This window comes from Gossypium hirsutum, chromosome A08, assembly GCF_007990345.1.
Source record: "Gossypium hirsutum isolate 1008001.06 chromosome A08, Gossypium_hirsutum_v2.1, whole genome shotgun sequence".
Taxonomy (NCBI): Eukaryota; Viridiplantae; Streptophyta; class Magnoliopsida; order Malvales; family Malvaceae; genus Gossypium; species Gossypium hirsutum.
In genome coordinates, this window is record NC_053431.1 from 107,689,201 (window position 1) to 107,717,169 (window position 27,969).

Here is a 27,969-nt window from a genome sequence, read left to right on the forward strand (position 1 = left end):
TTTTTGAACGAAAATATTAATATTAGATCATATAAATATTTTTAATTTACACAAATTTATCACATGTAATTTATATTATTATTTAAGGTGATGATTTAGATGGAGTGATGTTTTGACCAAACATTAAATTAGAAAAATTATAAAATTATATTTTTATATTTAAGATAAATTATATTAGTAAAAATATTTTAATTTTTTATTTAAAAAACTAATAAAAATATATTTATAGAGATATTTAAACCCACATCAATTGTATTAATAAAATGTTAATTTTATTATTTGACAAAAATTTTATTTTGATCTTTTTTTTTATACATTTTTATTTTAACATACATATTTTATTAATTGTATATTTATACTAGTTATTTGAACACTTAATTAAGTTGATGTTATAAATGAATTAGACACTAGAAGAATTAAAATAAATAAGTAATTGAGTGATAAAATTTGTATTATAGGTAAATATATTTTTACTGTTATTGTCATTGGTTTGACTGTGAATTTCAAATTGATGGACTCTGGCTCTTAAAGATGACAAAATAAATTGGCATGTGTCAGAACTTGTAAAAGGAATTCATATATTTACCTAATTATCATAATTTAATAGAAGAAAAGAAATAATAGTTTGAGTAGTCACAAAATAGTGTAGACAAGTGGCAGAGAAAATACAAGTATTATTTATCCTTATTAAGTTCACAGGCCGTGCAAGGAACAACAATCCCACACCACACCTATGGTGAGCTCAGATAAGGTGTGGAATTCTTTCACAATAAACATTAATTCCTTCCCCCACATCTTTCCTCCACCATTCTTTTGTTTCTACGTTTTCCAGTCACATTAATTGTGGGGTTGCTCTGCTTTTTCATCATTAGGCAATAGGCAATGAAATTATTATGTACCACGATTGTGGCCCATCCATTATTCAACACTCTCTCACCAATGAATGTTCCACCAGAGAGTAGCCTCCCTCCCATTACACAGAAATCTACTTGTAAAACAGGTTTATCTTTTTATTTCTGCAGGGCTGGAGCTCCCCTTAAATTTTGAAATTTTTATCTAAAAATTATTAAAATTATATTTTTACTATAGTAAAAATATATAACTTCACTAAATCAAGACTTGTATGAAAGCACATTTAGTGCTATAGAGCATGAGATGGTTCTAACTGTTAATGAAAGTTTGGAGTTGGAAACTGGGTTGTGAAGGTGGACTACAGGAAAGAGGGATGAGTTAAGGTGGGTGGGAGTTGGTATTTCAATTGTTCTCTAGTGTAAGTTAGTAATTTGAGTAAGAATGAATGAAAGATGGAAATTGATGAATAGTGAATTTATTCACGTGATTTTTTTTTTTTTTTTTAGCTTTGGAACCCAAAATGCCTCAAGATTGACTCATCCTCTCACCTTGTCCTGCTTTGAGCGTGTCAAACTTGATGTCCGTCTGATATTTGTGGCATTAGATCATTTACTTGTTGTCCCACGTCCTTGACAACATAGTTTCAATAAGACTTTATTCAAACAAAACTTGATGAACATATAATGGTAAATCTGTACTATACGTAGGCAAATGGAATCATGGAAAAAGAAACCCATCCCTAGCACTAGCAAAAGGGAAAGTAATTTTGAAGGTAAAATGTTGCTTTTTGAAATAGATGCTCCCAAGATAGGTACATGATGAAAGAATGAATCTAAAAAAGTTGTGACGTGAATACTTTGTTTAACTTAAAACTGTTGTTCTAAGGCTTTAATTGTATTAAATGTATCAAATATTATGTTACAGATAGAGAGATACGGGCCCCAGGATCTGCTGACATGCAGACATCATTGGTGTTCCAGTAATAACAGTTTTATATGCTACAAAAGCGGTTCACGTGGCAGAATGTTGGCGCGTGTGTTTCCCCACCATAGCTTTAGGCAACGTTGACAACAGTGAAATGGGAAATGGGTTCAAGTTTGGATGACTTGGATCCACTTCAACTTATCCTACGTGTCAGGTCATGTCTTTTTATGATCTAACTTATTTTTGGTTAAGGGAAAAGAAGCCGAGGGTAACGTACCCTCATGGCCCACTTTAAAATGGTAATGCCCATTATTTCTTCATTCTGCAACTTTGGATTATTCAATGCCCAATATCGTATCCAACCTTGCTTCTAATTTTCTTCAAGATTAAATTATGCTATTAGTTCTTGTATTATGACTAAATTATTAATTTAGTTATTATACTTTAATTTGATATTTTTAGTCTTTGTACTTTTCAAATATTAAAATTTCAGTATTTGATATTTTTTTTTTAAATTTATTAAGTTTTTTTTGTTGTTTTCAAAAACATATGTCACAAACATATTATCACGAGTAACTTTATGTCAACTTGTTATTTTCATGTATTATACACAAAAGAGCTAGTTAATGGATTTATTATTGTTATTTGTATTAATATTAAAAATTTTAAAATTCAAAAGGCATAAAAATTAAGAATGATTAAATTGATAAATAGATTAAATCTATAATTCTACACAAAGTATAAGATTAATAGTAATTATAATTTAATTATAATTTAAATAAAGATTAAAATTAAAAATTAAAAAAAAAAACTAAAATTAACTCATTTAAAAAATATAAAATTTAAAATTAATAAAATCATTATATGTACCTTGAAAAGAAAAAATATTTCTAGAAAGAAAGAAACATTTCTCAACTTCTAGATTTGAATTAAGGCAGTATGGTACGGTACATACGTTTTTTTTTTTTTTGGTTTGTTTGTTTGTTAGAATTTGTATACATTAGTATAAGTTTATTTAAATATACTAAATAAATAAGATTAAATAATTTATTTTTGTTAATTTTAATATCTCAATTATATAATGCATAAATTTTAATTATTTATTTTTAAGCCATTTGGTAAAAATATGATTGAAAACTTTAAAACATTTTTAAAGAATTGCAATGTATTAAAAAAAATATGTTTTCAATATTTTTTTAATTTAAGTGTTTTAAAGTGTGCAATATGCTTTTAAGATACTTTCGTAGTTAAGTCTCAAGGCGTAGGACTCTAAATCTCAAGACATGCAAGTTTAAAACAAAAGTTTTGCTTCAAGGGTTGCATTTCTAGAGACATAGGCTTACATATCTCAACATGGCTCACCAACGACTATTTTTCAGTTAAGTCTCGAGACATACATTGTAGGGACAATTTTTAAGTTCAAATTTAATGTTTTCAATGGCTAGAATTGTAACACCCCTTACTCGTATCTAAGGCCGGAACAGAGTACGAGGCATTACCAGTGTAACGCCCCTTACCCGAGACCGTTGCCGGAGTCAAGCACAAGGCACTACTAAACTTATTTGAGCACTTAACCAAATTTAGATAATTTATATCATACTTTTCAGACAAGCTGTCCAACTGCGTCATAGTTGTTAAATAATTCATATCTCGAGTTATAAAACTCAAAACCCAAATCCGTAAATTTTCCCCGAATTTATACTCATATATCTACTTACCAATTTTTTTTATAATTTTTGGTTGGTCCAATTAGTACAGTTTATTAGTTAAATCCTCCCCTGTTTCAGGGTTTGGCTACTTTAACCCCTGTGCACTACGAACCAAATTTCTCTCTGAACAAAATTCAAATAACCATGCCGTTTGTTTCTCTTAAAAATAGACCCAATGATGAATCCATACATATACAGTATGACTCATAATTAATTTTGTGCAATTTTTAATGATTTTCTAAAATCAGAACAGGGGAACTCAAAGTCATTCAGACTCTGTCTCACTACAATTTAAATATCTCATAACATAAAATCCAATTGCATGCACCGTTTCCTCTATATGAAACTAGACTCATTAGGCTTTAATCTCATTTTTTTCCAGCCCTTAACTCAATTTCCACAATTTATGGTGAATTTTCAAAATCAAACTACTGCTACTTACCAAAAACTGTTTTAGTACAAATATTGTTAACTAGTTCATAACATCTTTACTTCAATTCATTCAAACTCTATACATGCCATATAAATCTTTAAACATAAAACAAAAACTACCAGAATTGATCTGAATAGTGTGCCCTGTTGTGTTGATCCGATCTACCCACTTCACTTCAAGTCAATCTACATAAAAATATTAAACACACACAAGTAAGCTTATTGAAGCTTAGTAAGCTCATAGGCATATAAACACAAATCATATCAAATATCGTACACAATCATATATCTATTAGTTTAACTATTTCATCCTCCAAATCACAATTTCATTAATAACTCATTGGAATAATTTCCATATGGCTACTCACAATTTAACTCCCTTAGGCCCATTTCTCATTTACTTCATTGTCAAATTAGGGAACAATAAGGGAATTGAGTGCTTCATTATCACATTGCCATAGTAAACTATGGACTTTCGCATTGTTACGCATCACACACCGAAGCCATAGCCTTGCCATGGTTTTACACGGTTCACATATCATACCGAAGCCATATCCCAGACATGGTCTTATACGGAATCACATTATCACATTATACTGATGCCATAGCCCAGCTATGGTCTTATACGGAGTCACATTATCACATTGCACCGATGCCATAGCCCAGCTATGGTCTTAAACGGGCACACTTATCAAATATTTTTCGCCAATTCATCAGGGTCACAGAATAGAAGCACTCAAATCCATTGTTCCTACTAATTTGTACTTTTAGTTACACATTATTCATTAGTTACTGCAAATTGATAGTATTCATCAACAATAAAATACTTTAACAATCATAAGATTTTCATATCAAAACATTGAACTTTGCCATATGAACTTACCTGGACTAATTTGCAAAAGTCATAGAAATTCAGGGACTATTCTTGAATTTTCTCCTTTCCACGATTCAGTTCGTTTTCTTGATCTATAATTATAAAATCATTCCTTCATTAGCATCCATTTCAATTCTATTTCACTTCACAATTTATGCTGTTCAAATTTCAAAATTGTACTTTTACCCCAAAATTTACAGTTTTCACAATTTAGTCCCTGCTCAATTCACCCATCAATTGAACTAATTTTTCTCAATTAACACTTTATTTTATCATTATAAACTATTTTAAAACCTTTTATATTCTTAATTTCAACAGAAACCTTCAATTCACAACTTTTTCACAATTAGGTCCTAAATATCATTTCCTATCAAAATCACTTAATAAAACCACCTTAATATGAAATCAGAACTTAAATTTCATAATAATTCATCATAAAATTCCCTTATCCATCCAGGGTAACTTCCAATTTCACCCATAAAATCAAAAACTAATGAATTCTACAAGTGGACCTAATTGTAAAAGTCATAAAAACATAAAAATTATCAAGAAAAGTAAGAATTAAACTCACATGGTGTAAAAATATGAAAAATCAGCTTTCTCCAGACCTTCTATGGCGTTTTGGCTGAGAAAATATGAAGAAATGTCTAGATTTTTCAATTCAATCATTATTTAACTATTAACTTTTATGCTATTTCCAATTTTGCCCCTTGTTCACATTGTTTTCTTGCTTATTTCATACCCAAACCGTCCAGCCATTAACCTTTGGGTCTAATTGCTCTTTAAATCCATATTTTTAAATACTTAAGCTATTTACTCACAATTTAACAAATTTTGCGCTATTTTCAATTTAGTCCTTTTTAATTAATTAGCCATCCAAACGTTAAAATTTTCTAACGAAACTTTAATACTAACTCAATGACACTCCATAAATATTTATAAAAATATTTATAGCTCGATTTTCAACTTTGAGGTCTCGATACCTCATTTTTGACCCGTTTGACCTAATAAATTCTTTTAATTCACTAATTTCACCATTTCACAAATTCTTCTAAATTCTTACTTGACTCATAAATATTAAATTACTATCTTGTTCAATCTTATTTGTCGAATTTAGTGATCTCAAATCACCATTTCCGACACCACTAAAAATTAGGCCGTTACAACTCTCCCCCTTTAAAAATTTCATCCTCGAAATTTGTTACCTGAAAACAGATTTGGATACTATGATCTCATTGACTCCTCTGTTTCCCAGGTTGCCTCCTCCAATCCATGTCGATGCCATAACACTTTTACTAACGGTACTCGTTTATTCCGTAGTTCTTTAACTTCTCGAGCTAACATTTTCACTGGTTCCTCTAAATAAGTCATATCTGATTGTAGCTCTATCTCAGTATGAGGAATCACATGTGAAGGGTCTGATCTATATCGTCTCAACATAGGTACATGAAATACATTATGGATCTTCTCAAGTTCTGGAGGCAAGGCCAATCTATAAGCTACCGGACCGATCCTCTCAATGATTTCGTATGGTCCGATAAATCGTGGACTAAGCTTTCCTTTTCTACCAAACCGTAAAACTTTTTTCCACGGAGAAACTTTCAAGAACACATGATCACCCACATTGAACTCTATATCTCTTCTTTTCAAATCTTCATATGACTTTTGACGATCGGAAGCAACTTTCAAACTTTCCCGAATAATCTGAACTTTCTCTTCAGTTTCCCGAATTAAATCTACTCCGACTAATTTCGATTCACTTAATTCTGACCAATACAACGGGGTTCTGCACTTCCTTCCATACAGAGCTTCAAACGGTGCCATTTTGATACTAGCTTGATAACTGTTATTATAAGCAAATTCAGCTAAAGGTAAGTACCTTTCCCAACTGCCACTAAACTCGAGTATACAACACCTTAACATATCTTCCAAAATCTGAATCACTCGCTCTGATTGTCCATCTGTCTGAGGGTGAAAAGCTGTACTAAATTTTAACTTAGTACCTAAAGCTTCCTGTAGTTTATTCCAAAATCTCGAAGTAAACCTCAGATCTCGATCAGAAATAATTGATGTCGGCACCCCATGTAATATCACAATTTCTGACACATATAATTCCGCTAACTTATCAAGTGAAAAATCTGTTCTGACCGGAATAAAATGCGCCGATTTAGTGCATCTATCTACTATCACCCAAATCGAATCTTTTTTCTTCGGAGTCACTGGCAATCCAGATACAAAATCCATCGTCACATGTTCCCACTTCCATTCTGGAATCATTACGGGTTGTAACAAAACCTATAGGCACTTGATGTTCAGCTTTTACCTGTTGACAGATTAAACATTTTGCCACAAATTCACAAATTTCCCGTTTCATACCAGGCCACCAATACATTTTTTTCAAATCACAATACATCTTCGTACTACCCGGATGAATCGAGTACATACTACTATGAGCCTCTGATAAGATATCCTTCTTCAATTTTAGATTATTCGGGACACAAATTCTATTACGATGGTATAACATACCACTATTATCAATAGAGTAATCTAAGTTCAAATTATCCCGAACCATTTGTCGTTTCAACACCAACTTCGGATCTTCATCTTGCAATTCCCGAATTCGTTGAAAGAATACTGGTTTTGTCTTTAATTCAGCTAATATAGAACCATTTTCATTAACAGACAAATGAGCATTTAACGTCCGAAGAGCAAATAATGATGATTTCCGACTAAGTGCATCTGCCACTACATTTGCCTTACCCAGATGATAATCAATGATAAGATCGTAATCTTTCAACAGCTCTAACCATCGCCTCTGTCTCAAATTCAGCTCTTTCTGCGACATTAAATATTTCAAACTTTTATGGTCTGTATACACATAACATTTCTCTCCATATAGGTAGTGTCTCCAAATTTTTAAAGCAAATACTATGACAGCTAATTCAAGATCATGTGTAGGGTAGTTCCTCTCATGTGGTTTCAACTGTCGAGAAGCATATGCTACAACTTTTCCTGACTGCATCAATACACAACCTAAACCATTCAGAGACGCATCACTATATACTACATATGGCACACCTGATTCAGACTGAGTTAACACCGGAGCCTCTGTCAACATTTTCTTTAATTGATCAAAACTTTGTTGGAACTCATCAGACCATACAAACTCAACATTCTTCTGTAATAATTTAGTTATCGGTGAAGCAATCAGTGAAAAATCTTTCACAAATCGATGATAGTAACTAGCTAATCCAAGGAAACTTTGCACTTCCGTAACATTCTTTGGAGTTTTCCAATTAATCACCGCTGACACCTTACTCGGATCTACCCGTATACCATCAACTGACACAATGTGACCCAAGAATCCCACTTCATGAAGCCAAAATTCACATTTACTAAATTTTGCATATAACTATTTTTCTCTTAATATCTGTAGTACAATTCTCAAGTGCTGAGCATACTCGGATTCTGTCTTTGAATAGATCAGTATATCGTCAATAAACACAACCACAAATCTATCCAGGTAAGACTGGAAAATTCGATTCATTAAATCCATAAAAGCAGCAGGAGCATTTGTCAAACCGAATGGCATAACTAAGAACTCATAATGACCATACCAAGTTCTAAAAGTTGTTTTCGGTACATCACATTCCTTTACCTTTAACTGATAATACCCAGATCTGAGATCTATTTTTGAAAACACTGTAGCATCCTTAAGCTGATCGAATAAATCATCAATACGAGGCAAAGGATATTTATTTTAATTGTTACCTTATTCAGCTGCCTGTAATCTATGCACAGCCTCAATGAACCATCCTTCTTTTTCACAAATAAGACAGGTGCACCCCATGGTGACATAATCGATCTGATAAACCCTTTGTCTAACAGTTCTTGCAACTGCACTTTTAACTCTCTTAATTCTGCTGGAGCCATTCTATACGGTGTCACTGATATGAGAGCTGTTCCTGGAAGCACATCTATCACGAACTCAACTTCTCTATCGGGTGGTAAACCTGGTAATTCTTCAGGAAATACATCCATGAATTCATTTACAACAGATAGTTGCTCTAACTTTGATTTAGAACTTCGAGTATCAAGAATATAGGCTAAATAAGCCTCATTTCCTTTACGCAACAATTTCTGAGCAGACGTAAAGGAAATCATTCTAACCATGTCATCCAAATTCCCAGACTCAACCAAAACAATATCTCCTGTTTGACATTTCAAGCTAATTCGTTTTTCTCGACAATTCACTACCGCGTCATGTTTCGTTAACCAGTTCATGCCCAAGATAATATCAAATTCACGAAAGGGTAGCAGCATCAAATCAGCGGGGAAATCACAGCCCTTAACTTTCAGTGGACAGTTATGACATATTAAATTAACTACTACACTTTGACCTAACGGATTTGTAACTTGTACATCATAATCAGTAGGCTCAACAAATAAGTTCTTTTCAGATGCTAACATAGTGCAAATATATGAATGAGTAGACCCAGGGTCTATTAAAGCATACACAGGAACATCATAAAGATAGAAAGTACCAGTAATTACATCTGGAGCTGTTGCTTCTTCTCTCGCTCGAATGGCATAAGTACGAGCAGGAGCCCTAACTTCTGATCGGCTAGAGTATCTTTCATACCCGAACGAGTAGCCCCTGTAGCACTGCTCTGACCAGAGCGTCTTCCTTTTTGAGGAAGAATTTTCTGTTTCTCCCTCTGTTCCACTTCTTCTACTTGTAATTGGGGACAATCACGAATAAAGTGATCAGTGGCCCCACATTTATAACAAGCCCCTAACTTACTTCTACATTCACCGGGGTGACTTCTTCCACAATGTTGACACTTAGGCCTTTGGGTATTTTGTACACTACCCACACTAACAGCAGGTCTGTCAGATGCTTTGTAATCAGATTGTCTTGGCCTACTTTTCCTAATCTTTCCGGTACTGAAGTGGCTCGACTGAATTCCTCTTTAGATTTCTTCACTAGTAAAGCCGAAAATGACTTAGATGCACTTCTTTTGAAAGATTCTTTACTTCTTCTATCTCGTTGCATCTTTTTATTATATACTTCTTCAAGCTTCTGAGCACGATCTGATAGAACAACAAATTCTCGTATCTCAATGCCCCCTATCATCATTTTAATCTCATCATTAAGCCCTTCTTCAAATCTGATACACATTTCTTCTTCTGTGGGTACTATATCTCGAGCATATTTGCTCAGATAAACAAATTCTCTTTCACATTCAGCCACTGACTTATTTCCCTGTCGCAAGTCGAGAAATTCTCTTTTCTTCTTATCCAGATATCTTCTACCGACATATTTCTTCTTAAATTCATTTTGAAAAAATTCCCAAGTGATCTTCTCAGCCGGTACAACAGCTTCTATTGTTTCCCACCAATTATAAGCTTCTTCTTTCAATAATGACACGGCACATATTAAGTAATCATCTGGTGAGCACGCCATTTGCTTAAAAACCCTCATTATACTTTGTAACCAATATTCAGCTTTAACGGGGTCATCATCTGTTCTTCCCCGAAATTCTTCAGCCCCATGTTTTCTGAGCTTTTCAAATGGAGAACATTTGCCAGATTCAGTTGTCGGAGGAGGTGGAGGAGCAACCGGGGGTACTACAGATGTTGAGATAGGGGAAGGAGGTTATGTAGTCTGATTTCTTTCTCGCACATTCTCATTATACCACTGATTCATGAATCCATAAATCATATTTTTGAGTTCTTGTTCTCGCATCAATGAAATCGGAGCTTCACTACTTGTTCCTTGTTCAGAGGTTTGTACTCTGCTATTAACTTCTTCTTGCTCAGTTTGTTCTGGTCTATCTGACATCTTTTCAAATCGAAGATAATCTATAATAAAAACAAGGATTAGATCGGATCATACACAGCACACTATCACAGATTTATATGGCATGTAATTCTAGACACTTTTCACATCATACATATTTCAAGAATCGGCTAAACCGAAGCTCTGATACCAATAAATGTAACGCCCCTTACCCGAGACCGTTGCCGGAGTCGAGCACAAGGCACTACTAAACTTATTTGAGCACTTAACCAAATTTAGATAATTTATATTTTCAGACAAGCTGTCCAACTGCGTCATAGTTGTTAAATAATTCATATCTCGAGTTATAAAACTCGAAACCCAAATCCGTAAATTTTCCCCGAATTTATACTAATATATCTACTTACCAATTTTTTTTATAATTTTTGGTTGGTCCAATTAGTACAGTTTATTAGTTAAATCCTCCCCTGTTTCAGGGTTTGGCTACTTTGACCCATGTGCACTACGAACCAAATTTCTCTCTGAACAAAATTCAAATAACCATGCCGTTTGTTTCTCTTAAAAATAGACCCAATTATGAATCCATACATATACAGTATGACTCATAATTCATTTTGTGCAATTTTTAATGATTTTCTAAAATCAGAACAGGGGAACTCAAAGTCATTCAGACTCTGTCTCACCACAATTTAAATATCTCATAACATAAAATCCAATTGCATGCACCGTTTCCTCTTTATGAAACTAGACTCATTAGGATTTAATCTCATTTTTTTCCAGCCCTTAACTCAATTTCCACAATTTATGGTGAATTTTCAAAGTCAAACTACTGCTACTTACCAAAAACTGTTTTAGTACAAATATTGTTAACTAGTTCATAACATCTTTACTTCAATTCATTCAAACTCTATACATGCCATATAAATCTTTAAACATAAAACAAAAACTACCAGAATTGATCTGAATAGTGTGCCCTGTTGTGTTGATCCGATCTACCCACTTCACTTCAAGTCAATCTACATAAAAATATTAAACACACACAAGTAAGCTTATTGAAGCTTAGTAAGCTCATAGGCATATAAACACAAATCATATCAAATATCGTACACAATCATATATCTATTAGTTTAACTATTTCATCCTCCAAATCACAATTTCATTAATAACTCATTGGAATAATTTCCATATGGCTACTCACAATTTAACTCCCTTAGGCCCATTTCTCATTTACTTCATTGTCAAATTAGGGAACAATAAGGGAATTGAGTGCTTCATTATCACATTGCCATAGTAAACTATGGACTTTCGCATTGTTACGCATCACACACCGAAGCCATAGCCTTGCCATGGTCTTACACGGTTCACATATCATACCGAAGCCATATCCCAGACATGGTCTTATATGGAATCACATTATCACATTATACCGATGCCATAGCCCAGCTATGGTCTTATACAGAGTCACATTATCACATTGCACCGATGCCATAGCCCAGCTATGGTCTTAAACGGGCACACTTATCACATATTTTTTGTAAATTCATCAGGGTCACAGAATAGAAGCACTCAAATCCATTGTTCCTACTAATTTGTACTTTTAGTTACACATTATTCATTAGTTACTGCAAATTGATAGTATTCATCAACAATAAAATACTTTAACAATCATAAGATTTTCATATCAAAACATTGAACTTTGCCATATGAACTTACCTGGACTAATTTGCAAAAGTCATAGAAATTCAGGGACTATTCTTGAATTTTCTCCTTTCCACGATTCTGTTCGTTTTCTTGATCTATAATTATAAAATCATTCCTTCATTAGCATCCATTTCAATTCTATTTCACTTCACAATTTATGCTGTTCAAATTTCAAAATTACACTTTTACCCCAAAATTTACAGTTTTCACAATTAGTCCCTGCTCAATTCACCCATCAATTGAACTAATTTTTCTCAATTAACACTTTATTTTATCATTATAAACTATTTCAAAACCTTTTATATTCTTAATTTCAACAGAAACCTTCAATTCACAACTTTTTCACAATTAGGTCCTAAATATCATTTCCTATCAAAATCACTTAATAAAACCACCTTAATATGAAATTAGAACTTAAATTTCATAATAATTCATCATAAAATTCCCTTATCCATCCAGGGTAACTTCCAATTTCACCCATAAAATCAAAAACTAATGAATTCTACAAGTGGACCTAATTGTAAAAGTCATAAAAACATAAAAATTATCAAGAAAAGTAAGAATTAAACTCACATGATGTAAGAATATGAAAAACCAGCTTTCTCCAGACCTTCTATGGCGTTTTGGCTGAGAAAATATGAAGAAATGTCTAGATTTTTCAATTCAATCATTATTTAACTATTAACTTTTATGCTATTTCCAATTTTGCCCCTTGTTCACATTGTTTTCTTGCTTATTTCATACCCAAACCGTCCAGCCATTAACCTTTGGGTCTAATTGCTCTTTAAATCCATATTTTTAAATACTTAAGCTATTTACTCACAATTTAACAAATTTTGCGCTATTTTCAATTTAGTCCTTTTTAATTAATTAGCCATCCAAACGTTAAAATTTTCTAACTGAACTTTAATACTAACTCAATGACACTCCATAAATATTTATAAAAATATTTATAGCTTGATTTTCAACTTTGAGTTCTCGATACCTCATTTTTGACCCGTTTGACCTAATAAATTCTTTTAATTCACTAATTTCACCATTTCACAAATTCTTCTAAATTCTTACTTGACTCATAAATATTAAATTACTATCTTGTTCAATCTTATTTGTCGAATTTAGTGATCTCAAATCACCATTTCCGACACCACTGAAAATTAGGCCGTTACAACCAGACTTAACCATACACATAGATGAAAAGCGGGCCATAAAATTTCATTTAATTCAAAACTTTTCGAACACATGCATAGACTCATATTCAAAGACATATAACGTGGCATAAATGAGCACTTACACATCCATAATCATGCAATAACATGTCATTCACTTTCAACATATTTGCTTATCATCTTGTATATAATATACATTCTTACATTAATTAGAACTAGACATGCTAAATCTTATTCTCATTTTATACCATCATAACGTAGTTACCAATTTGTCCATTAAACATCCATATTCAAGGCAACATTACTCATTTCCATTTAATTCATGATCCACTAGCCTGCATTTAACTTACCTGATGTATTACCAATCATGCATAACAAACAAAGCTAACTATATCATCACATCAAAACATAGGACATGGCATGATTAATTAAACTTATAAACCATAATGGATAAGGACCACATCTCATGATCATATACAATAACTCAATGCAGACTGATACGTATGGTCAAAATCATAATAATAATACATATCACAAACCAACTTCCTATACATGCCACTCTCTTGATATTTCTAATATTTAAATTAATTCTCCCAAAAATGATAGTTTGATAGTGTGATTTTGCCTCTGACGATCTCCAACCTCGAGCCGACCTGCCAATACTAAAGAAATGGAGAGGATGGGTAAGCTTTATGCTTAGTAAGTCCATATGAAATTAATAAGCAATTACTAACATGCTTTTCAAGATAAAACACTATAATTGTACAATTACACATGTTCAGGTTAAGCTGTTTTATCGAGTTACAGTTACTAAATCATTCATATCAGAAGCTACAAAACTCCAAATTTAGTTTCGTTAATTTTCCTTGAAACTAGACTCATATATCTTGCTCCCATAAAATTTCCAGAATTTTTGGTTTAGCCAATTAGTACAGTTTATTCATTAAAGTTTCCCCTGTTTTGCTGTCCAACAGTTCTGCCCTCTCTTCACTAAAAATTATTTATCTCATATTTCGGGACTCGGATGATGTTTCCATCCATTCCTCCTGAAATTAGACTCATTTAAGATTCTATTCATATAAAATATAACTCATAATTATTTTTGTACAAGTTTTAACAATTTTTCCAAGTCAGAACAGGGGATCTCGAATTCATTCTGACACTGTCTCACAAAAATTAGAATATCACATGATATAGAACTCTTTTGCTCCCCCTGTTTCTTTTATATGAAAATAGACTCATTAATATTTAATTCCATAATTTTTTTGAAATTTAATTCAACTTACACAATTTTTGTTGAATTTTCAAAGTCATGCAACTACTGCTGTCCAACACTGTTTTACTACTAAAATTCACTCTTACATAATTTCACTTAATTCATTTTGTCTTATCGAAGTTCACTCAAAAATCGAGCACATTGCTCATAATTTTCATAAACATATACCTGCACTTATTCATCATATAATCATGTTTACATGAATTTTTACTTAATCGATTTTCCCGTTGAACTCTTCGGAATAATAACTGATACTCAGTTGCCTGCACATATTTTCACACTTGTAGACAAGGCTATCTAGTACGCATAGTAGCCTGCACTTAGTACTACACATGCGACCAATTATCTGGTACACGTAGTAGCCTGCACTTAATACTACACACGTGACCTAACCATCTGATACACGTAGTAGCCTGCACTTAGTACTACACACGTGATTGAAGTTATCGGGTACGCATAGTAGCCTGCACTTAGTACTACACACGTGACCTCACAATAGATCATTCGTATCGTTTCTATTCCGAAGGCTCAACCAGGAGATTCCTCACTTTCCAACATGTTACAAATTTATTCATAGTCCTTTTTCAATTTGCAATTTACAACAAATAGTCATTCTATAGGCGGCCACATTTCATATGATAATAAAATATAATAATAAAATATAATAAAATAAAAAGAATCGATAAATTATTTACGTACAAACTTGTTGAAATCTCATCAGGTACAACCGTGTAGCAATTCATACAACCCAGGTAATAGTAATTTAACACTCAATTCATGTAACAATAACTTGCCATTCAATTTCACATGACACAACAAGCATTACATTTTTCCATATCATACATACCATCCATCAACTTCTCTTAACATATTAAATCATACAATTTATGCCATATCAATAGAGAATTACAATTCATGCATGGTATTGCATTATTATTAACACACGAACTTACCTCGATCCAGAAACTGCAATTTACCATTTTAGTCCATAACCTTGTATTTTCTCGATTTAAGCCCGAATCTCGATTTCCTTCATCTATAAAATCACATTTAGCCTAATAATTAGTCACATTATTCATACGGGTCCAAAAATCATATTTTTACAAATTTTCATTTTGACCCCTAAACTTTTACATATTTGCACTTTTCCCCAAGGTTCGGAAATTAAACTTCATCCTATTTTCTTATGTTTTATGACATGTTGATCATTTTTCCCTTCTATGACAACATCAAATTCTCACTCTAACATGTACTTATGAACATTAGGTATTTTTACCGTTTATGTCGTTTTACTCGTTTTCACGTAAAATCACTTAGCAAAAGTTGTTTAACACAATTTCAAGCTTCATATTCTACCATTAAACATCAAAATACATGTATATCATTCATGGATAAATTTTTAAATACAAACCTTAGCTCAAAATAATGGTAGAAATAGCTAGAACATGTTACCGGGACTTTAAAAATGTAAAGAACATTAAAAACGGGGCTCGGGATCACTTACAATTGAGCTTGGAAAGCTTGAAAACCCTAGCCATAGTATTTTTCATGAAAAATTCGGCCATGAGGAAGAAGATGAGCAAATTTGGCTTATTTTGGCATTTTTAATTCATTTAATTACTAATTTACTAAAATGCCTTTAATGAAAAACTTTTAAAAACCTATCATACCATGTCCATTTTTGTCCACAAACTTCAAAATGGCCTAATTACCATTTAAGGACCTTTAATTTAAAGACTCATAACAATTAGACACTTCTAACATGTAGAACTCAACTTTTGTACTTTTTTTACAATTTAGTCCTTTTGACCAAATTGAGTGCCCAAACGTCAAAATTTTCGAACGAAACTTTCACGAAATCATTCTGTGAAATCGTAGACCATAAAAATATAATAAAAATGAATTTTGCTTATCGGATTTGTGGTCGCAAAACCACTATTCCGACTAGGCCTAAAATCAGAATGTTACAAGAATTCATCCCCAACGACCATAAACATCCAAACTTATTCATTGGTAGAAATACAAGTCAAAGACACACCAATATATAAGAGTTGAACATCCAAGCATCAAAGTCAAAAGAAAAGATTCAATTTCTTTATTCTTTCATTTTCTCTTGTATATATCACTAAGAGCTTATTGTTAGATCTTTTATCACACTCATTTTCATTTCTTTGAGAGCCTAATTTTTGTAAACACACACCTTGTAAAGATATTTTTGTTTACTTTTTCATATCACCAACTGTAAATTGGCAGGGTTTTAGTTAACATATAAAAATTAAAAAAGTTATAGTTTAACTATAAAAACTAGGAGGGAAAGATTCTATCCAAAATTTAAGAAAAAGATAGTGTTGCAAATGTTATACTTTCTCCTTGAAAGAAATCAATTTTAGTAGTGAATTGGGAAATTTTTCTTAGTGTAAAGCTGAGGTAATGGAACTAGGTAATTGAGGTTGAACCACTATAAATTCATTGTATCAAGTTATTCTCTATTCATCTTATCATTTAAAATAGTTTGTAAAAAATTTTAAAATACCAATTCACCCCCTTTTAGTATTTCCGGACCTAACAATTTTAAATACAAAATTTTCATGAATTATATAAAATAATCATCAATAAACTTCACAAATAAAATTTCAATTCAAAATAAACAAGGAAAAATAATTCAAAATAAACAAGGAAAAATAAATCATCTATAAATTAAACAACAAGTTTACCCTAATTTTACTGTTTTTTTCAAGTTTATTCATGTAACAATTTGTGTACATTATTTTGGCCAATGCGACCAAATTTGACCAAAATGAGTTAGTATGATCGGTACATGTTAGAGTTTTTACCGTTGCAAAAAAATATTTGAATGTTTTGATTTACTATTAGACTAGTACAATCGGAACTGGTGCAGAATTGAACACCTTAATTAGAACCAAGAAGTCAATTTCGCACCAATTTCAACTGTATTGATCTATGTGCATTGTTTCAATAGTAAATAAGGATATCCATTTCTCTTGTTTGCATAGATGAAAAGTACAGCTTGTATCAATCGCATTAACTCATTCTGCTCAAATTTGGTTGTTTCGACTGAAGTAATAGATTTTTATTTGTAAAGTTTATTGACGAATATTTTATATAATTGTTGAATGTTTTACATTTGAAATTTATTTAATCTCATTCATTCAATATTTATAAATATTTTCATATACATATATTAAATATCTTTCAAGAAGATTCAGAAATAAGAAATAATACACCAAAACAAATCGATATCAATACATATTAATTTCGTTAAAAAAATAATGAGTACATCGTTGTGGTATTGACTACTTGGATTAGAACATTCTTGACAAAGCATGGTTATTATTCTTCACAAAAATCAAAAGATTATGAGTATAACTTCATAATTAGGGATGACAAAATTTGTTATATACTCTTAATTGAATATTTATCCGACCTGGCTTATCCATCTTGATATGTTAAAATTGTTTTTTAGGAAATACTAGATTTTATAACATCTCGAAATATTTTATATTAAAATTATTTCAAGGAATGATTATTGATGGAATGGTAAGTAGACCTGATCAAGGGGCCCGGCCATTCGGCCCGGCCCGAAGGCACGCCTGAAATTTGGGGGGGTTTGGGCAAAAATATAGGCCCCAAAAATGGGCTTGGGCAAAAAAAATAAGACCCGTTTGAAAAATGGGCCGGGCCTTGGGTAAGGCATTTTTGGCCCAAGCCCGGCCCGAATACACTAAAAGAAAAAAATCTACTTTTTTTAATATTATTTTCTTGTTGTTTTCTCCCTATTTTGCTACCATTTTACTATTATGTTGCTACTATTTTGTTGTTATTGTTTGAATATTGTATAAAATTTATTTTATTGTTAATTTTGTTATTATTTTAAAGACATTTGTTAATTTTGTTATTATTTTAGAGACATTTGATTGTTAAGTTGCATCTATCTTAGTGTTATTTAAGCATATATACTTTTTAAAATTTATTTTTAATTTGTTGGAAAATATTTATTTTTATATTTTTAGTATTTTTGATACATTATATATATTTTAAATTATATAAAAAATAATATAAAAATTAATATGGGCTCGGGTTTTAGTATTTTCATTTGGGTCGGGCTTGGGTAAAATTTTAGGCCCATTTTTCTGGTCGGGCCGGGCCCGGGCCTAGCAAACAGTCCTAAATTTTAATTGAGCCCAGCCCGGCCCGACCCGACCCGACCCATGTTCACCTCTAGTGGTAAGATATTTTTACATAAATTTATTAGTTTTGTGTTTTATTATTAAATAATATTTTTTAGTTGTTTTATTTGAAAATTAAATAAAAATAAAAACAAAAATATCCTTATAAAAATTAATTATCTTTTAAAGTAAAAGTAATTTGATAATTTTTCTAATTAAATTAATATTCGGTTCAGTCAGAAAATTAAATAATAATAAGTATAAAGGTTAAATTTAATGTTTTATCTTTATACATGTAACTTTTAAAAATATAATAATATAATATTAATCTTAATACAATCTAACATATTTAAGTGAGATATCTAATAGTATTCTTTCGTATCTATTATGTCAATTAGAAATAACTAAAATAATCACAACAAGATGAGGCAAAACCATTATTAACTGCTTATAAGTATAAAAGGTAGTGAAGAAAAAAATGAAAGTACTAATTGAGTTTTTATAATAAATTCTTACTCTGTCACTAATTAACTACTTTGACCACGTTAATTATTAAAATCAATTAATCAACTAATCAAACTTTTAGTTTAATATTATATTTTTTTATAAAAAATTATAAAAATTCTAATAAATATGAAATTAATAAAAATGTTATAAAAATTCATAAAAACTTATAAAGAATTATAAAGAATTTATAAAAGAGTCATTTAAATCCTTAATATCATAATTATAACAATTGTTAGATGGTGAGGATAAATCTTCACGTTGATCTTCCAATTATTATTTTTAAAAGTTTTTATATCCAATCTTTTAATTACAATAGAATAGTTTGGGCCTTCCATGACTATTAGCAAGAGTGGGTGCCTTTCACCCCGTCGCAGTTATTTGTGATCTTGGGTCACCTCTAGGTTTCATCGTAGCATTATGTTTTCCCTTGAAAACAAATCAGATAGATAACATTCAATCTATAAAAAAACAATTGTAAGACACCAAAGGAAATATATATATATAAATAAACTCATTTACTGTGGAACTGGAAAACGTGGTAGTGCTGTACTTTCTAGGCCATCAAGATGCAGGGACGACTTTAACCGTTGAAGTTCTTCCAAGACAAAACTGCGCTTTTAAGTGGACTGAAAGATCACATAAAGCTACCAGGCGAAGCAGCTTTATCATTTTTACTGCCTGTGCTACAAGTTCTTTCTGGTATTTGCACTTTGATTCCTGATTCTCCTTGGAGACCTTTTACTTTATTTTCCTCATAATTTTTCTGGTTTAGGGTCTCTGATAATTTAGGTGACCCTGTTACAAGCTAGTGATCTGGTGGCTCGAATCCAATCAATAGAGAATACGCCGCAGATTTTGTCAGCCAATCTGGCTGAGACTCTGCTTGCATTTGCATTATAGTATGCCCTTGCAAATGGCGCACCATGTGTTAGCCAGTAATAAACATTGTGGAATTCAAATAGGTGATGCATCCGTCAGGTCAGTTATATTCTGCTTTGAGGAAGCCATATGCAGTCTGGCAATTTTGCTTTGATGATTAACATCTCAAAATTTTCAACATAAACTCACTTCTTATTTGAACTTCATGCTTAAAACCTGATGCAACACGGTAGATCTTGTCAAGTGATAATTGAAGTTTCCTTAGGTTGTCTTCAACCTGCGGTTAATATTAATCCTTTGCAGGTGTGTTGTTACATATAGTTGTCTGAATTGACAATTTGCGGCTTTGGTGATTTCCAGAAGATTATAACTATGTAAAATTAAGGAGAGTAATAACAACTGATATAGGAAATGGAAAGGCCATTGAATAGATCATTGGAAATGAAAACCAGAAACCCTCCAATGACAAAACTCTTGTCCTCATTAAATTCCAAGCAAAACAAAATTTAACTTGCTCAAAACAATGAATGACACAAATAAAGTTACTGCACCTCTTCATCACTCACTCTCTCGACCTCTGAACTCCAACCCAGCGTGCATAATCAACCCACCTGTTCAGACATTATAAGCAATTCTTAGAGATTTTCAGTGTCAAACACCAAATATATACAAGCATTTAAGACTTGAACCGATGTGGTATATCTTACATCAAAGATCCCAAGAAAGTGTTCCCGGTTCGAACAGCAAAGCAGATTGCACTCAAAATGAACTTGTGATGGTGCAGTAAGGGCTCTAGTATGCGTTGTTCAATAACTCCAGCAATTATTTGGTACCTATGTTTAATCAAAATAAGCATATGTTGTATCATCACCTGTTCGATGTATATAATACAGAACTTATGGACTTGTGATGAAGATGATGATCACCTTAGGTTGCTAGATATTGACATGTATACACCATACTGGACACTTGTTGAAAATATGGGCACGTCTTCTGCTTTTTCAGCAAAAGATTTATCAAAAACCTTTCGTGCATTGATCAATGTATTTGTGACTCCTACACCAACCTGAAAGAAGAATGATGTAAGTTTGCATGATGGAACCCAAATGGGAATTTGTTTGTTTTGATTCTTTAGATTGTATTTTTTTAAGAATCAATTGTAAACATTAGAATTTGACTTTAATTGAGGTATGACCTCTAATTATTTTGACTATTACTTATCATTCTAGAAAATTTACTTGTACTGACTTAAGCATAAAAAAAAAAGTACTGAAATTTCAATTCTAACACCTCTTAATTGACCTTTGTTTTATATATATGCCTACCAGTGAACCTAGCTTGCTACTAATAAGGTCACTCGCTCGCAACCCAGCTAAACTAGAGAGACGTCAACAAGCACTTTTGTATCCCAATAACAATCCTTTCTCAATATAATATATATATAGTCAATATAAAATTCGTGATTCCTCTTTAATAGCATGAAGGTCCATTATTTTCGGTGGCACGCATTGCTATTATCCAAAAACAGCTCTGTAACTAAAGGTTATGGTAAGCAATCTACACCAACTTGTACTGTAATGTAACTCATAGTTTTATTCTAATATATTTAAAATGTTGCAACAATTTAAAATTAATACCTTGTCGATGCAAAGCCTGATAATAGTAGCAGAGTTTAGGGTTTATATATACTAACCAGAGAAGCACCGCTTCCAACACCAAAGAGTTTGGCTCCATTACGCTGCATTGGAAGATCATGATAAGTTTTACAACATGTAGAAATTAATAAAATAATGGAGTTGATCCACAGTAAAGTTTATAAATATATACCACTATAGCACCAAATCTCTGTAAAAATGAGTAAGATGTTCCTGCCAAAGCCACCTACATTTGAAGTGAAGATTCTCAAGATAAGATAAAACAATATGTGTGGCTTACATAGCACTAATAGATAAAAGAAACTTAAAACACACGTCAAAACAAATATAGTCGATAACCTGGAAAGCATTGTCGGGACAGTTGTAAAAGAACTTAGAAATAGGTCCGGCACTGAGTGCTATAGGTGGTCGGAGCGAAACCGTCGGGGCCGGAAGCCACACTAGCATGAAATCTGCAACTAGTGCCATCACCTGAAATCAAGGAAATCAATCTTGTGTTACCAATGGAATTATACTATTCAACTTTGTTTATTATTATTATTTTCATGCAGTCATACCACATCGGCAAAAACAAAATCCAGTTCTTTCCTGAACTTTTCTCTGCGCTTTTCCAACTCTGCTGCGCTCTGAAAAAGTCGCCAACCGATAAGAGAAAATCCCAGAAAGGAATTAAAAAGAAAAAAAAAAGGGGGGATCAAACTCAAAAATTATGGATAGTTTGGCTATGAATCTTGGATCCTAAGGGCAATCATTTGGAGGAGAAAAAAGGGGAAAAATATCATTGCTGTAGTGAAAAATATAATGTTACCAACCTTGGTGAAAATCCCAACGCCGCACTCGATGCCAACCTTAGTCAAAAACAAATCATCAGCAAGCAACCGTTCCTTAAACCCTCCGAAATTAAGCAACCAGCTGAATACAGGCGACTTCTCCAACTCAAAGTACCTATGAACAATGGATCCCGGTAACCTCCCTGCCTCGATTGCCGCCGCTACGTCCTTGGGCAAACTCTCAAACGTCCTCCCTGCCTGTATATATACATCACATTTCGCACGTAAAAAGCATAATTATGTATATGGAACAGTGTATATAAATAGTTGTGTATGTACATCTGCGAGAGCCAGGATTGCTTCGGATCTATTGCGTGACCTCTCCTGATCGTCATGACCGTCATGTCCTCCACCGCCACCTCCAGTACCACGGCCGCCAGTTCCGCCAATACCGCCGTTTCCTGAGGAGAAAACTATGGTGGAGGGGTTGAGTTTATTGCGGGTACTTGGGGAGACAGTCTTCAATGAATGAGAGTAGTGAGTGAAGAGGGTGCTAATGCTGGCGGTGCTGACACTGCAGGAAGTGATGGAGAAGCTCTGCTGTCTATGATGGTGAGCGTGGGAATGGGAAGGCGATTGGAGAAAGTAGGAGCGGGTGGAAAAGGTAACGGTCGCCATTGAAATGGACAGCAAAGAGGGTGGAAAGAAAGGCAAGGCAAAAAGAGAGGTTTTATTGTTTGTTTGCTCACTCTGGCCTTTGAGATATGGGAGAGGGAAGAGAAAGTGGGATGGGAAGTTGAAGGGTTGCCCGCTTGCTTGTGTTTCATCTGAGGTGGAGATACAATGATGCAATGCAAAGACTACGGTTGACTTTGTTCACACACTTGTAAACTACACCCGCCATCCTGCGATGCCATTACCGTTGATTATTATTATCATCATTACCTTATAGTATAAGGTCTCTTCTGCATTACAAAAATCTATTTGTCACCGATAGTGTTAATATCACATTTCAACTCAGTGCTACTTACTTCAAATTCCCTTACAAATTAATTTACCGTCTGCTTTATGTATTTAAAATTATATGAGTGGACTTAAATTAAATAAACTCGTATTCATCAACATGTTCATCAATATATTTTATTTATTTTTAAATATAAATTAATAATTATATTATAAATAAATATAATAAGCACACAAATAATGGTTTTGGTCCACTTTAAACTTGATATTAATATATTTTATACTTGTCTAAATTCATTCGTATTTGTTAATGGTTAACTAAAGTTTATTTTTTTTAAATTTATATATTTTTTCTTTTATTATAACTTTATATTTAGGCAACTTAACATTTTGTTTAATATCTTCATTATAGTATTATATATTACTAGAAATTTAATTTTTAATTGTTATAAATTACTTAATATATAAATATAATATAACAGAGTATATTATAAAATCAGAAAATAGGTCGGGTCAAATTCAAGAGCTGAATGGTCAAGTTCAAGCTAGATCTATATTTTAAATGGGCCTAACTTTTTTTTTATCTAAACTCTCTTAAGTTTCAAGCGGACCTTAAATATTAAATAAATAGTTCGACCCTTAAATAGATCTAATTATATAATAATCGAATTTTAAATAAATTTTAAACAGACATAAACAAGGTTGATCATAGAGATGAAAAAACCATTGTTTAAGAAATGTTGCAGGCTTCTTTGATAATTAATAGGCATTAGTAGTGGTGGTTCAAGAATTCCATCTTTTTCCACTTCCCCAAGTTGAGACAGCCTTGCCTTGGGAGATCAAACATTTGGTGAGATGTGTATGCATCTGCAAAAGGGAATTTTTTTTTTTTACATAAAAGATATTTTGATAATTTTATTTTAATAAGTAAAGTAAAAAAATTATAACATCATAAGTCAAGTACTTTTAAAAGGGAATTTTTTTTTGACATAAAAGAAAATTTTATCACATTTGTTTTAAAATAATTAGTATAAATTTGAATATGTAATTAGACGAATAATTAATAACTTTTGAACTTCTTTAAAATAAGCGTAAAATTTTTTTTCACTTTATCACAAAAAAATTATGTGAGTGACTAAAAATAACTAATGTGATTAGTTTATAGCTTACCAATGACTAAAAGATGTGAAAAACAATAATACTTCTACCTACATATTAGTTGAGTAAAATATATGATAATAAGGTTTTGTTAGTTAATTCAATTAGATTAACTTAGGTTATTTAACTTTGGCATAATGATAAATTGAGCCTTTAGAGTTTACATATTTTGTTATTTTGACTCTTTTTATTTTTTGAGCTAAATTTTGTTTTTAACCTTTTAAAATAAGTCAAATTTGACTATCAACATTTCAAGAAGAGTCAAAATGAAATTTTTTAACAAAAATACTAACTAAAACATTAAATTTTTAAACATGGCAACTTACATGGTAATTCTCCTATATTTCATGTCTTTTTAAAATTTTTATGAACTTTGTTTAAATCTTGAATTTTTTTATTTTTATAATTTTTAAATTATTTATTGACAAGACATATAATATAAATAGTATCATATTAGCATGAAGTACACATGGGCTACTGCGCTAGTTGACACATCAACATCGTTAAAAACTTAACATTTTAACCAATTTTTTGTTAAATAAAAGCAATTTGACTTTTTTTGAAAGATTAATAACCAATTTTAGCTCAAAAAAAAGAGTCAAATTGAAAAAAAAAAAAAGGTAAACATTGAGAGCTAAATTTATCATTATATCTTTAACTTAGTGCTTATAATATTTATTGGCATAATATCAAATTTAGCCCTTAGCATTTATATCTTTTGTTAGTTTGACCCTTATTCATTTTTTAGGAAAATTGACCATTAACCTCTCAAGAAGAGTCAATTTGCTTTTTTTTAACGGGAATGCCAATTAAAACATTATTTTTTAGTGATGTTGGTAAGAAAGTGCATGTCAATCCAAATATACTTTATGTTGACATGATACTATTTGTCTTATACATCACTTCAACAAATAATTTAAAAATTATAAAAATAGTCAAAAATTCAAAATTCAAAAAATATTAATCAAGAAATTAGCATAGAGCACGTGTGGATGTTATGTGGGCTGTAATATTTAAAATTTTAATATTTTAGTCAGTATTTCTATTAAAAATAATAAATTGACTCTTTTTAAAAGGTTGAATGTCAAACTTAACTAAAAATTTTAAGACTAAATTGATAAGAAAATAAAAATATTAAGGAGTAAATTTTACATTATACCTACTTTGTTCCATTTGGAACTATTGAAACAATTCGTTGTATGTTTTTCTCTAGTTTTAAAAGTGTTATATGTCATTTATAAAATTTTTTACTTTGACTTTTTCTGTAAAACATCATTTGGTATTTAACTTTAATATTTTTTTAGAGGTATATATGTTTTTTTTTAATTTGATATTTATATTTGGCAAAAATTATACATTTTAATATCTAAAAGTAATGATATTGACAACCTTTTAGAATTTAATTTGAATTCTAAAGTTGATTTGATGATAATATTATTAGTTAATTTTAAATTTTCATCAAATCAACTAAACCCAAATTAAATATTAAAAATTAATATTATTACTTTCAAGTACTAAAATATACAATTAACTAAATACAAAAACGAAAACATAAATACTTATTGCGGCAAATAGTTTTAAAAAATCAATCCAGCCTCTCTCTCTCTATATATATGCTAGAATTAAATATTTTTTATTGGTTACTGAACTATATTTATTTTGGTATTTAAATTTTTTTATCCCATTTTGATACTTGAATTATAATTCCGTTACACTTTTTCACCTCGGCCATCAACAATCAACAATCAATTAAAACACACCATGTGTCCCCATTAACCGTTGATGTGGCCAATGGCGTAGTCATTACCAAAGTTTTGACCATGTTGATTATGCGTTGACAACATTGATCAAACTAAAAAAATAAAAAAAAATTGTAAAGAATTATTAAATATCATAAGAAAATATATAAAACTTGTAAAAAAAATTAGGGTAAATTGCACCAACAGTCACTAAATTTTGATGCAGCTAACAAAATAGTCACTCAAGATTCAATTCAATCACTCAACTTTCAAAAAATGACAAAACAGTCCTTTTAACCATTTTTCGTTACAAACGTAACGGAATAGTGACATGGCAGTTGATGGATTCCTTGTTGTCATTAATCGACTAGCTGGGTGTAAAGCACCAATTTAAACAACCCCTTTTAGCATAGGATTTAGGCAGTAGAAGAATAAAAGGAGAAGAAGAGAAAAAAATAGAAAGTTGCACCAGTTTGGGGACTTGAATAATACCAGTAATAAATTAGAATTTCTAGATTTGGCATCATGATGATTAAAGCTCCTCGAAGTTGCAAAGTTCCTTTGCCTTCCTTGACTAAGAAAGTCACTTTCCAACAGCTGCTTTATTTCAAGCTTGGATTTAGCTTCACCCATATCAATAGATGCAAACTTAAGCAGAGTGGTGTGAAAAATTTGGGTTTGTGGGGGTTGGATTAGGACCTTGGTTGACTCCAACTCAGCTGAAATAGTAAAGACATCGCAGCGGGGATCAACAATCCAACAGCTTAAGGTTGCAGTCAGTACAACAAGCATTAGAATGCTTATCAAGGGTCTAAGTGACCTCTTCATGAGAACAATCACATTAGAGGGACGATAAATGAGGTTCGCTCGGTATGGCCAAAATAAGAACAAAATACAAATCTTGAATAAATCTATATTAGATTCAAACCCATCTTTAGGTTTAGTAGATTTTGGCATCCCAAATAAAGAAGAAGGGTTTAAGCACAAAAAGGATGCCATCTCAGTATTGGGTTTTATAGGAAACGAAGAAAAAAAATATCAGATCTTCTTCATGAAAGGACAAATAATTTCTTATTTTTGAATAAACCCTGAAAGAGAAAGAGGAAAAGATGAAATCTTAAAGTGGGAAATCTTACAACAAAGTGAAATGCATATTGCAAATGAAAAATACTAATCAATTTCTAACCCTTAACCCTGTTAATCGATTTTTGAATTGATTTTTTAACCCCCAACCAACCTTGAACCTTGAAATTGATTTCTAACCCAACACCCTGATTTGTTAATTGATGTTTCTAATCCACAATAGCAGCAACTAAGGGAAAGAAAAAGAATATGGGAAAAAAACCTTAATGATTTTACAGTCTCTTCTTCTTC

At 31.6% G+C, this 27,969-nt stretch overlaps 2 protein-coding genes across 2 annotated transcripts; both read right to left on the reverse strand.

Annotated features, from left to right (window-relative positions):
• Window positions 1-776: 776 nt before the first annotated feature.
• LOC121205062 (uncharacterized) lies at window positions 777-10,636 on the reverse strand. The gene is made up of 7 exons (XM_041075988.1): window positions 10,564-10,636; window positions 9,675-10,422; window positions 9,336-9,523; window positions 8,827-9,254; window positions 7,870-7,969; window positions 7,318-7,446; window positions 777-985 (listed from the first exon to the last, which is right to left on the reverse strand). The coding sequence occupies exons 1-7, from the start codon at window positions 10,634-10,636 to the stop codon at window positions 777-779; spliced, it is 1,875 nt and encodes a 624-aa protein (XP_040931922.1).
• Window positions 10,637-20,715: 10,079 nt separating this feature from the next.
• LOC107933955 (protein RETICULATA-RELATED 4, chloroplastic) lies at window positions 20,716-23,764 on the reverse strand. Its single transcript, XM_016866277.2, has 9 exons — window positions 23,075-23,764; window positions 22,778-22,993; window positions 22,523-22,591; window positions 22,305-22,436; window positions 22,138-22,191; window positions 22,004-22,048; window positions 21,237-21,376; window positions 21,018-21,143; window positions 20,716-20,921 (listed from the first exon to the last, which is right to left on the reverse strand). The coding sequence occupies exons 1-9, from the start codon at window positions 23,411-23,413 to the stop codon at window positions 20,873-20,875; spliced, it is 1,170 nt and encodes a 389-aa protein (XP_016721766.1). The 5' UTR covers window positions 23,414-23,764; the 3' UTR covers window positions 20,716-20,872.
• Between the last annotated feature and the right edge of the window lie 4,205 nt (window positions 23,765-27,969).